The 13,366-nt window shown below is 41.0% G+C and overlaps 1 protein-coding gene across 3 annotated transcripts; it reads right to left on the bottom strand.

Annotated features, from left to right (window-relative positions):
• Positions 1-1,147: 1,147 nt before the first annotated feature.
• Positions 1,148-5,924, bottom strand: LOC104225702 (molybdate transporter 2). Of its 3 annotated transcripts, XR_011406320.1 has the most exons (3): positions 4,404-5,924; positions 2,080-2,301; positions 1,148-1,973 (listed from the first exon to the last, which is right to left on the bottom strand). XR_011406320.1 is itself a non-coding variant. In XM_009777557.2 (2 exons), the coding sequence occupies exons 1-2, from the start codon at positions 5,819-5,821 to the stop codon at positions 2,250-2,252; spliced, it is 1,470 nt and encodes a 489-aa protein (XP_009775859.2). In that variant the 5' UTR covers positions 5,822-5,924; the 3' UTR covers positions 1,148-2,249. The 3 variants fall into 3 exon arrangements, 2 of the variants coding, with proteins under 2 accessions (XP_009775859.2, XP_070027479.1); XM_009777557.2 differs by having other exon boundaries at positions 1,148-2,301; XM_070171378.1 differs by lacking the exons at positions 1,148-1,973; positions 2,080-2,301 and adding an exon at positions 2,359-2,395.
• Positions 5,925-13,366: the final 7,442 nt, after the last annotated feature.

Raw genomic sequence — 13,366 nt, 5'->3', positions numbered from 1 at the left:
ACCAAAATCCATTGCGAACTCAAAATTTTGTCAAAAACCTGAAATCTGCTACACTGTCATCAGCACAATAGTAGGTGCTGAAGCTGAAAATAGGATATCTCAGGTGGTCATAGTCTTATAGACGCAGAGAAGGAACATCAGAGCAGTGAACTGAATGTAATGAACTTTGTTGAGAGACTTATAGCCTGTTTGGCCAAGCTGGAAAAATCAGCTTATTTTGAGAAGTGCTTTTTTCAAAAGTGCTTTTGAAAAAAGTACTTTTGTAGAGAAGCAGTTTGTGTTTGGCTAATCAGTCTGAAAAGTACTTTTGAGAAATAATTTGTGTTTTGCCAAGCTTTTTAGAAAGTGCTTTTAAGTGTCAAATTACGAATAAGGACATGAATAGATTTACTTAATAATTAATATTATAAGTAAATAAATAATCTCAAAATTTTGTTATTACATGCAATAATTAATAAAAAATTCATTTTATTCAAGTAAAATATGAAAATAAAATTAAAAAGTACTTAATTCTTTTAATATAAGTTAAATATATTAAAATTCCTTCAACAAATATAAAAGCATTCATCCCTAAAGTCACTATATATTAAAAAGTTTTCCTACAAATAAGAAGAAATATTTATAAATTAATATCCTAAGTATTAGGTTTAAGGGTTATTTTGGTATATACTATATTTTGTTAAAGGTATTTTAGGTAAGAAGAAAAGCCAAAACTGCTTCTGCTTCTGCTTTTGGAAAGAAACTACTTTTTTCTGCTTCTCTGAAACTGTTTCTGCTTCTTCCCAAAAACACTTTATTTCCCCAAATAAGCTTGGCCAAACACCTCAAGTTAGAAAAAAAAAAGTGCTTTTGAAAAGAAAAAAAACACTTTTAGCCTCTTGAGAAGCTTGGCCAAACAGGCTATTAGCCTGGACCTTCTAATATTCCTTGCTAACCATTATTTGATGAAGAAAACAGTAATTCTGAATTATACCCCAGTAGTTGCGCAATTGAGTCACTAGCTCTGTGTCTACCGCCACCGTACTGTAACACAAAAAAGAAAACTGCAAAACCAACTGTGTGGATCACTTAGGCAAAGAAGAAATCGTTTATCATTTGGCTGTGGTTAATAGATAAAGAAGTTAATGTGTCATCTTGATGCCCAAACTTCTGAAAGTGTCTTAGATTAAACATAAACAAGATTAGGAGAAGATATTTCAAGATGCAGTGAAACCGTATAGCAGCTCCACTATAAAATGAGCAACTCTGAAGATAGAAATACCTGCACGCGAAAAGGATGCATATATACTTGACCCAAAGGGTTTACAATACCAAAAACGGAACAGTCTACATAATCGAGGAAATGAGAGGAGTTCATCCACCTTGTTCTCTGCATAATAGAGTTGGCTCGATAAACAGGTTGCTGAAGATAAAGTACAAATGTAGGTGTAGTAGCTCAAAGTTCAGGATAAAAATGACCTCCCTGGAGTTGTCTCTGTATTCAATTAAATAGTTTTTCTAAGTTGGTTGGACTGAAACAGAAATGGATCTCCAGGATTCAGCTGAGTGGCAATAGATACGCCCGAAGTAGGAATCATCAAACACCTGATAACTCTTGGATCAATCTACCTTCCCTTCTATCAAGCAATCTATGTTTCAGCTTTGTGCTACTCGAAGAAGATTTCAGTTACCTGACTGAAATACTTCTCAGTGAAGTGCAAGTGTGCTGAAATATCAAATTTACAACCAGACAACAGGAAAGAAGTAAAGGATGAACTTTATTATCTTCCTGACAGATATATTCTCTCTGATATGGCCGATGATGTCTGACAAGTGACCCAACGAGACAATCTCCACTATGATTTATGTTTGGGAAATATTTTATCCCACATGGCATCTGAAGAGCTTTGACATGGAAAGATAACTCACTAGATAAAAGTAGGGAGGGTTAAGTTTCTATTATCTCCAATGGTTGAAAATCTGTGGATCATTTTCTGCATCAGTAATCAGCATTATCAGTCATAACTGCCTCTGTGTTAGTATAAACAATAACAACCACAGTGTAATCTGGAGAGGATAGTGTGTACACCTTACTCCTACCTTGTGAAGGTAGAGATGTTGTTTCCGATAGACCCTCGGCTCAAGAGAAGTATGCAAATAGAAGAAACCACGTAAACAGATAATAAGTTCGATTTACTGTACCCATGATACCGGTTCCACTGGTCCATGCAGTTCCTTTCTAAATCAGAGGACCATAAGCCTGTTCATGCTTAGAGAATGGATATTTTGCCGAGTGAGTGAAAATGTGCGAGGTAAGCAGACCTGTTTGTGAATTATATCCATCAGAGTGATTCTTCAATTCCATTCAAGATTCAACCAACCATGCGGAGCTTCTTAGAGAAAGAATCCCATGATTCTGAATAAATGATTGTTCCTAAAGATCAGTTCATGCTCTTAAGTAGATGCAATTTTCTAAAGGAGAGAGTGCCCTCAAGTCAGCAGAAACCATTGCAGATTCGTTTAGATTCGTTTATGATGAACAAAACAGATCTGTACTTAGAGCTCATAATTCTTGAACATAGCATTTGGATGGCTGGTACGTGGTTCTTATGAAGTATCATGCTATGGCACTTTGAAATTACATCAACGTGAAATATTTCAGTGACAAACTTTTGAAGAACTTTGCAATATTGGGATACCATGCATAGACTCAACTTTTGTCATCATGCAAATCGTCTTGTCACATCTCACATATATGGATTTCAAAGCTGTAGATACCAGTTGCTAGATACATAACAGTAATTCGATTCATAGCTCCGCTTGGAAATAATATGGATCTCGTCTTATTTAGTGTCTGATTTTCTAATTAGACCTCTCATCCCTCGCCAGTCACTGACTAGCGAGAGTGAAGGGTTGAAGGTTCAAAAGAGTACGCATTATCCAATTATACTTTGTGAAAGTAAGCTAAAAGAATTTCTTTTTCTTTGAAAACTAACATATATATAAATATATATATACACACACACACAAAGCCTTCTGAAATAAGGCAAATGAGGTCTCGTATTAATGATATTAGGGGTAGTAACTAGTGATAATCAAAGGCATAAAGATATCCACAACTAGAAGGCAGCAAAATGAAAGCAGAATTACCATTTGGAAGGAGATCATTTTTTCCTTTATCATCTTAAGAAAGATGAAGGCCGGTAGATCTCCTTCTTACTAGAAAATGCAGAAGTCAAGATACAAGAACTATCGTGTATGATTGTCAATTGATTCCTGATTATCTAGTTGCTTTTTAGTGATGAGTACCTCTCTGGAATAAAGCAAATTCAGACTCAAAACTTTTGTAAGGAAACGTATGTATTATTCCTTGGCTAATGATTTGCAGAATGTGAACACAAGTCAACAACTACTATTACATCTATGCCTAAATCCCAAGCAAGTTGGGGTCGGCTATATAAATCCTCACTGACCACATTGCTCCATTTAAGCAATACAAGTCAACAATTTTGATAAAAAGCCTAGAGTGTGATGAGAGCTATTACCTTATAGCGATATGAATCACTACAAAAAAATAACTCTATTGTCCCCATCTGAGTGCTTAACTCAGGAGAATCTATTTCTTTCACATCGAGTGTCTAGCCAAGTTTTTGAAACACTTCACACAACCACTAAATCGCCCAGAGGCACACCAGTTGTTACCAAATGTTTAGATAGGCTCAGATTGCTACATTATGTTTAGATACTCTACTAATCTGAGTGTTATAGTCAGAAGATCTATCCTGACTCAAAAGAGATGTATTTCCTGATTCTTCCATAATATTTTAGAGCAATTTCTATCTTCATATCATTTTAGGAACTGGGATTCCTCCTTGTACAGTCTCAGATGCTGCGAGATAGAGGCATAACAGACAGCAACAGCAACAACAACAACCACCCAGTAGAATCCCACCAGTGGAGTCTAGGGAGGGTAGAATGTACGTAGACCTTACCCCTAACCCCGGAGGGGTAGAGAGGCTGTTTTCGGGAGACCCTCGGCTCAGACAAAAATAGATTCGTAACAACAACAACAACACCCAGAAAAATAATATCAGCAACGTGAGAGACAACAACTAAATGGGAAAGCAATAACACAAATACTTTGCAAAAGTGTAAAACACAACATAAACCGCTAGCAGTCCTAGACAAAACGCTATAAGACTAGCCGGTACAAAGAGGCATAACAGACAGATATCAAAGGAAAAACAGAATATTTTCTTCTTCTTTTCTGGATAAATATCAAAGTTATATAGATTATGAAGGATAGTAGCTCGAGAAACTAGCATTTTCATACGGACTAGTGGAAATGTGGAATAGGTATACAAGTTTTGCATATGAGCATAAATAATTTCTCAAAGAGAATTAAATAATCTGAAACGTCTTACTGATTGAGACTAGTTTCATCATTGTTTGACCTGGAATTCGATCTCCCAAAGCGGCTACCAAAGCTGTCCAAATGCCTCAACTTCAACAGCAAAAACAGCACAATACCACACCCAAATCCCAGTGCAGCACTTGACCCCGTCAATGAAACAGCCGCACAAACCAACATGACAAAAGATTCTTCCTTTGAATTCATATCCCTTGAAGCCATGGCCAATTCAATTCCAGCAAACAACAGAAGCACCCCAAGTATCCCAATAGGAAACTGACCCAAAATCCTCACAAATGAGCTCCCAAATACCAATCCAAGAACCAATTTCCCCAACCCAAGAAACGCCACTGAGGCCCCACTCCTCCCACCAAATCTGTACTGCCCAGCTAATCCTCCTGCCCCGTGGCAACACGGCATTGCTCCAAACCAACAGCCCACCAAATTCATTAACCCAACACTCACTGAGACTCTTGTAGCTGACACTTCCTTTTCTGGGAACAAATCAGTTGACAATTTACACACTGCAATCACCGAATTCAAAACGGATAACGGAATCTGGGGAATCGCGCCCCTTAAAAATCCGGTTTTCCAGTCTTCCCACGTGATTTTCAAAACATGAATCTTTGAGGGGCCAAATTTAATATCACCAATAATTGAAGGGTCACGCACGAAACATAAGATTAACCCCAGTAAAAACACAATAAGAGCTGCTGGAATTGCTGATAGTGTACGTAATCTGCGCCGAACTCTGGGTTGATTACAGTCATTGGTTACAATAATCCTGTCTTCGTCGTCGTCCTCAACAACTTCACCGGAGCCGGTGACTAGTATAAGAAAAGAGACAGCACTGAGAGCCAAAATAAGGCCGTCAAGTCCAAGCCACGGACGTGGGATTGTACTGCTGGCTTTAGTAGTGGCCGCAAAGTCTTGATCATAGCGTATGTATTTAATAGCAGAGAAGGCAAAAGCGAGTCCTTGAGAGAGCTGAACGCCGCGAACGACGGGGAGAGGGATGAAGCGGTAGAAGAAGGACATGAGCCCGGTGGCTCCGAGGAAGAAAAGGGTGGAGGCGGTGCAGATACCAGCGGCGGCGATTTGAGGAACAGTGAGGTGAGGTATTTCAGAGACGGCGACGGCAGCAATGGACTTCATGGGTTGAACAGGCATCGGAATTCCGAAGAGAGCGCCGGTGATGATGTTGTAGAATGCAGTGAAGATAAGGGTAGTGCTGAGGTCGAGATGGGAGACTAAGGTTAGTGTTAGAACAATAGGGATGTAAGTGCCTAAGTCGCCGACGGAGCCACCGAGTTCAGAGAGGAGGGAGGTTTTGAGACGCAGTGAAGTGGTGAATGGAAGGGTGGAAAGGTGGCTGCGCCACCAGCTGCGGCGGAGGAGGGGAGTAGTATGGTCAGAAGTTTGCTCAGCCATTTTTGCCTGTGACAGTGGCAAGGGGAGGGACTAATAAAAAATGATGAGATGAAAGTGGCGCGCACGCAAACGGCAAATTAGTGACAAGACTTTTTCCTAAGAGTAACTGGAGAAGGTTGGAATATTAGGAGCATAAGTATCATTGGATTCCAGTTAATCGACGAAGTTAATCCCTACTGTATTAAAAAAAGCCCCTTAGCGAAATATTATGTTTTTTTTATCCTTTAAAAACTAATTTCACGTTGGATAAAATTATAATTTTAGTTGTTTTCCTATATTTAGGACTTCTAAATCAAATAAAATTTTAGTTATTAAATTTTTCCTTTTTTTAACTAGATAAGAAATCCTAATATTTAGAACTTTAAATGAATAATATTATTTTTTCATGTTTAGATTTTGCAGAAGTTGTAAAAGTATGTACAACAACATATATTTACCGAGCACACTATTATGCTGGATAGTGGTACAAAGTTTATGAACAGTGGCTAACACTTTAAAAATTTATCCAATTTTCAAAGTCAACAAAAAATTTGTAATCCTTTGAATCATGTAAGAAATTTTTAACATGAATTTAAAATAAATTAGTATTTTAATTATCTAATATAAATTATTTATTTATTTAGAGAAGATGTAACATAATTGTAATCTATTAATTTTAGACGTAATATAATGGTTAATACTTTAGAGAGTTATCCCTTTTTGAAATTAATTGTAATATTATTTATCAAATATATATATATATATAAACCATAATACATTTGCATATCAATTTTGGGCTACTTTTTAACCCAAAAAATATTTTTATATAATATTTAAATATAAAATTCTATAATTAAAATAAATAACAAAATTTAAAAATATAAAAGATATAAAGAGGTAAGAAAAAATAGAGGTCATAAAAGTAGTTGACCAGAGTCAACAATACTACTTATTCTACATATAATCAACATAAGGCTTCACCTCTGGAACTGTTGCTCGGGGCTGAGCTCTGCCCCTGCCTCGGCCTCTGGCACGACCTCGGCCTCGCCCTCTGCCCCTAATAGGAGCCGCTGCTGGGGGCTCGGGCTGCTGCGCGGTCGATGATGAAGCGCGTTTCCTTGCCCTCTGCGAAAGAACGGAATAGAAATTCAATCAGTATTGGGGAAATAGAACTGCACGACAAGAAAGAACAGATGTGAAGTTTTCCTAACTCTGTAACCTCTGGGGGATAAATACAGACGTCTCCGTACCAATCCCTCAGACTCTACTAAGGTTGTCCGTGAGTTGTGAGACCTATGTAACCTAGTGCTCTGATACCAACTTGTCATGACCCGGATTTTCCACCCTCGGAAGTCGTGATGGCGCCTACTAATAGGAGTTAGGCAAGCCAACATAAATTACTTTCCATTTAACGCGCATTTCTTTTCCGTAATTATCAACCTGTAATAAAGGCAACATAATTAAAATTTCATGCGGAAGTCTCAACTTATATAAAAACTTAGTAGAATTGCGGAAAGTTTAACAAAATCCTCTACCCAAGATTGGTGTCACAATGCTCACGAGCTTCTAATATTACTAAATACAATCGTCTGAAAGAAAATTTTAAACTGTTTGTTTCGGTACAAAAGATAACAAACTGAATAAAGAGAGAGAGACTCCGGGCCTGCGGACGTCAGCAAGGCTATCTCGGTGTCTCTGGACTGAAGGCTTGCTCCCGATCTACTGATGTTGTCCAAAGGGTGCTCCAACTCCATGATCTGTGCAAAAGAGCAAAGAGTGTAGCATCAGCACAACCGACCCCATGTGCTGGTAAGTGCCTGGCCTAACCCCGACGAAGTAGTGACGAGGCTAGACCCAGACTCCAGATAAACCTGTGCAGATATATATATATATATATATACAAGTACAATGGAAAACAGCGGAAAGTAAACAATTAAAGATGGGAGGGGGAGCATGCGTACGGGGATAGCAGATAAAACAGAATATTAGAAATAAAAACGGAAAACTACATTTGCTCACTTCTACTGTAGAATAAGGGAAAAACAACCACTTTCACTTGTCTCAGTTTTCTCTTGTTGCAGGCGTGCAACCCGATCCCATTTCATTATATCTTGTGGTAGGCATACCACCCGCTCCCATTTTATCACATCTCGTGGTAGGCGTACCACCCGCTCCCATTTTATCACATCTTGTGGTAGGCATACCACCCACTCCCATTTTATTTTATCTTGTGGTAGAGTACCACCCGCTCCCATTTCATTTTATCTTGTGGTAGGCGTACCACCCGCTCCCATTTCATTTCATAATTTGTGGTAGGCGTACCACCCGCTCCCATTTCATTTTATCTTGTGGTAGGCGTACCACCCGCTCTCATTTCAGTCCAACACAATATCACAGGATAATCCCGACAAAGGAGCAAGATAACATAATAAGTTTCCCGGCAAGGGAGATCCAGCTATAACCAATTTACTCAATTTCTACTTAACACAATTAATACAAATGCTCAATCATAACATTTACTTGCTCAGTTTCAAAGATCTTCAACCAAGTTCTCATAAGCATTACTTAAGAATACAACAATTTAGCAATTTAGGACTCACGGTCATGCTTGACCCCCAACGTATAGATACTCGTCACCATGCATATACGTCGGACACAACACAAAGCAAGTAGTAAGTAAAACTCAACTCCTAATCCCTCAAGATAGAGTTAGACCGAACACTTACCACAACTTCCACTGCTAAATTAATCCACAATGACCGCTTCTCCTCTCGAATTCGGCTCCAACTCAATCAAATCTATGAAATAACGACTTTATAGTATCAATATAAGCTAAACAAATCAAACCTAATGCCTAAACATAGATTTCTAAGCTTTCTTCCCAAAATTCTAAAAATCGACTCCGGGCCCGCTTGGTCAAAATACGAGGTTCAGACCAAATTCATATCACCCATTCATCCACGAGCCCGAATATATAATTTATTTTCAAATTCGATCCCAAAACGAGGTCTAAATCAAGAAAAGTAAAAAAGCCCTAACTCTACCCAATTTCTACCTTAAATCACATATTCTAGGCCTAGGATTTCAATTGATGTTGAAGGAAATGGAAGGAAATAAGCTAAGAATTACTAACCCAAGAGGTCTTGGTGAAGAATCGCTCCAATGGTCGCCTAAGAGTTTGGAGAAGAAAAGGTTTTGTGAACTTTCTAATGAATCCCGTAGCTACTGTTTCTGAAGTTTTTTTAAAAAAAAATAACTGGCCAGAAAAATGCTCTATGTGATCGCGAAGAAGGTCATGTGATCGCATAGGGAGAGGAAGGTTGCCCATTGCGATCGCGGACAGTGTATTGCGAACGCATAGAAGAAAACGGGCTCCATTTCGGGTTTGGTTTTATGCATTGCGATCCCGGAAGGGGAATGCGATCGCGTATAACAGATGGTGGCTACTATACCCGATCGCAGGAGGATCTATGCTACCGCATAGAACAAACAAGGCACCTGGAAACTTACTCTATGCGATCGCGGAAAGGCCTATGCTATCGCATAGCACTAGGTAACAGAACACCAGAACTGCTATTTTCTGCAACTTTTCTAAGTCCAAAACCATCCCGAAACACATCCGAATCACACCTGAGCCCTCGGGGCTCCTAACCAAACACATGTACTAACTCAACAACCTCATATGAACTTATCTGTGCGATCAAATCGCCAATTATCATCATAAACAACGAATCAAGCCTCAAATCACTAGTTTTTCTTCAAACCTCATAAACTTTCAAATTTAGAGTTTTAAGTCCGAAACACGTCAAACGACGTCCGATTTCAACCAAATTTCACAGAAAGCGCTTAAACCACATATGAGACATGTACCGAGCACCGGAACCAAAATACGGGCCCGATACCAATGCTTTCTAATTTATTTTTATTTCAAATTTTCATATTAAATTTCAGAAAATAATTTCTTTCAAAAATTCATTTCTCGGGCTCGGGACCTCGGATTTCGATTCCGGGAATATGCCCAAGTCCCATATTTTTCTACGGACCCTCCGGGACCGTCAAATCACGGTTCTGGGTCTGTTTACCCAAAATGTTGACCAAATTCAACTTTAACCGTTTTAAAGCCACAATTTATCAAATTTCACATAATTTAACACATAAGCTTTTCCAGCTATGCGCCCGGACTGCGCACGCAAATCGAGGCAACTAAAGGTGAGGTTTTCAAGGCCTCGGAAGTACGGAAAAAGGGAGAAAACTGGTGATAACCCCTTTGGGTCGTCACATTCCCTACCTCTAAAACAACCGTTCATCCTCGAACGGACATAAGAAGGAAGCACCTGAGTCGGGGAAAAGGTGAGGAGAACGGTCCCGCATATCGGACTCGGACTCCAGGTTGATGCCTCAGGAGGCTGACCTCTCCACTGAACACGAACCGAAGGAAAACTCTTCGACCTCAACTGGCGAACCTGTCGGTCTAGAATAGCTACCGGCTCTTCCTCATAAGATAAGTCCTTGTCCAACTGGACAGTGCTGAAATCTAACACGTGGGATGGATCGCCGTGATATTTCCGAAGCATGGACACAAGAAACACTTGATGTACGGCTGATAAGCTCAGTGGCAATGCAAGTCTATAAGCCACCTCTCCCACTCGATCAAGAATCTCAAATGGCCCAATGAACCTAGGGCTAAGCTTGCCCTTCTTCCCAAATCTCATCACGCCCTTCATAGGCGACAGTCGGAGCAATACCTGCTCACCAACCATGAAAGCCACATCTCAAACCTTTCGATCCGTATAGCTCTTTTGCTTGGACTGAGCTGTACGAAGTCTATCCTAAATGATCCTGACCTTGTCCAAAGCCTCCTGAACCAAATCTGTACCCAACAACCGAGCTTCTCCCGGCTCAAACCATCCAACCGTAGATCGACATCGCCTACCATACAAAGCCTCATAATGAGCCATCTGGATACTCGACTGGTAGCTGTTGTTGTAGGCGAACTACGCTAAAGGCAAAAACCGATCCCACGAACCTCCAAAGTCAATGACACAAGCTCGGAGCATATCCTCCAATATCTGAATAGTCCGCTCGGACTGCCCGTCCGTCTGAGGATGAAATGTTGTACTCAACTCAACCTGGGTGCCTAACTCTCGCTGGACTGCTTTCCAGAAACGCGAGGTAAAATGCGTACCTCGGTCTGAGATGATAGATACTGGCACACCATGAAGGCGAACAATCTCCCGGATATAGATCTCAGCTAACCTCTCGGATGAATAGGAGACTGCCATAGGAATGAAATGCGCTGACTTGGTCAGCCTATCAACAATGACCCAAACTGCGTCGAACTTCCTCCGAGTCTGCGGGAGCCCAACAACGAAGTCCAGAGTGATCCGCTCCCACTTCCACTCGGGAAGCTCAATCCTCTGAGATAAACCACCAGGCCTCTGATGCTCATACTTAACCTGCTGACAATTCAAACATCGAGCCACATGTGCAACTATATCTTTCTTCATTCTACGCCACCAATAGTGTTGCCTCAGATCCTGATACATCTTCGCAGCACCCGGGTGAATAGAATACCGGGAACTATGGGACTCCGCTAAGATCAACTCTCGAATCGCATCAACATTGGGCACACAAACTCGCCCCTGCAATCTCAAAACACCATCATCATCTAAGGTCACATTCTTGGCACCTCCATGCTACACCGTGTCTCTCAGAACACACAAATGGGGATTATCAAACTACCGATCACGGATACGCTCCAACAATGAAGAACGAGCGACCGTGCAAGCTAACACTCGGCTAGGCTCAGAAATATCCAACCTCACAAATTGATTGGCCAAAGCCTGAACGTCCAAAGCAAGCGGTCTCTTACCGACCGGAATATAAGCAAGACTGCCCATACTGGCTGACTTCCTACTCAAGGCATCGGCCACTACATTGGCCTTTCCCGAGTGATGTAGGATAGTGATGTCATAATCTTTCAACAACTCCAGCCACCTCCTCTGCCTCAAATTCAACTCCTTTTGCTTTAACAAATACTGAAGACTCTTATGATCCGTGAACACCTCACACGCCACGCCATACAGATAGTGCCTCCAAATCTTCAATGCATGAACAATGGCTGCCAACTCCAAATCATGCACTGGATAGTTCTTCTCATAAACCTTCAACTGCCTCGAAGCATAGGCAATGACCTTGCCATCCTGCATCAACACTGCACCAAGTCCAATACGAGTGCATCACAATAGACTGTATAAGGCCCTGAACCTGTGGGCAAAACCAATACTGGTGACGTAGTCAGAGCTGTCTTGAGCTTCTGAAAGCTCGCCTCACACTCGTCTGACCATCTGAACTGGGCACCCTTCTAGGTCAACCTGGTCATCGGGGCTACAATAGACAAGAACCCCTCCACAAATCGATGGTAGTAGCCTGCTAACCCCAAGAAACTCCGAATCTCTGTTGCTGATACTAGTCTAGGCCAGCCCTTGACTGCCTCAATCTTCTTTGGATCAACCCGAATACCCTCTGCTGATACAACATGACCCAGAAATGCAACTGAGCTCAACCAGAACTCGCACTTCGAGAACTTAGCATATAACTGGCTATCCCTCAAGGTCTGAAGAACCACTCTAAGATGTTGCTCGTGCTTCTCCCGGCTGCGAGAATATATCAAAATATCATCAATGAGGACTATCACGAACGAGTCCAAGTAAGGCCTGAACACTCGGTTTATCAAATCCATAAAGGCTGCTGGGGCATTGGTCAACCCAAATGACATGACCAAGAACTCATAATGCCCGTACCGAGTGCGGAATGCTGTCTTAGGGACATCGGATGCCCTAATCCTCAACTGATGGTAGCCAGATCTCAAGTCAATCTTTGAAAATACCTTAGCACCCTGAAGCTGATCGAACAAATCATCAATCCTCGGCAGTGGATACTTATTCTTAATTGTAACCTTATTTAATTGCCGGTAATCAATGCACATTCTCATCGCGCCATCATTTTTCTTTACAAACAGAATCGGCGCACCCAAGGCGACACGTTGGGTCTAATGAAACCCTTCCAAAGCAAGTCTTGTAACTGCTCCTTCAACTCTTTCAACTCTGGCGGGGCCATGTGATATGGTGGAATAGAAATATGCTGAGTGCCCAGAGCCAGATCAATACAAAAGTCGATATCCCTGTCGGGCGGCATACCCGGTAGGTTTGAAGGGAAAACCTCGCGGAACTCTCGAACAATAGGTACAGAATCAATAGAAGGGACCTCTGCGCTGAAATCGCGAACATACGCCAGATAAGCTAAACACCCCTTCTCGACCATGCATCGAGCCTTCATATATGAAATAACACTGCGAGTGGCATGACCTGGGGTCCCTCTCCACTCTAGTCGGGGCAAATCTGGTAAAGCCAAGGTCACGGTCTTGGCATGGCAATCCAAGATAGCATGATACGGGGACAACCAATCCATCCCTAATATAATGTCAAAATCCACCATATCTAAGAGCAACAAATCAACACGGGTCTCAAGATCCCTAAACACCACAACACAGGAACGATGAACCCG

Source organism: Nicotiana sylvestris, chromosome 3, assembly GCF_000393655.2.
Source record: "Nicotiana sylvestris chromosome 3, ASM39365v2, whole genome shotgun sequence".
NCBI lineage: Eukaryota > Viridiplantae > Streptophyta > Magnoliopsida > Solanales > Solanaceae > Nicotiana > Nicotiana sylvestris.
The sequence above is the reverse complement of the archived record's forward strand: the minus strand, read 5'-3'. Positions and strand labels throughout refer to the sequence as shown.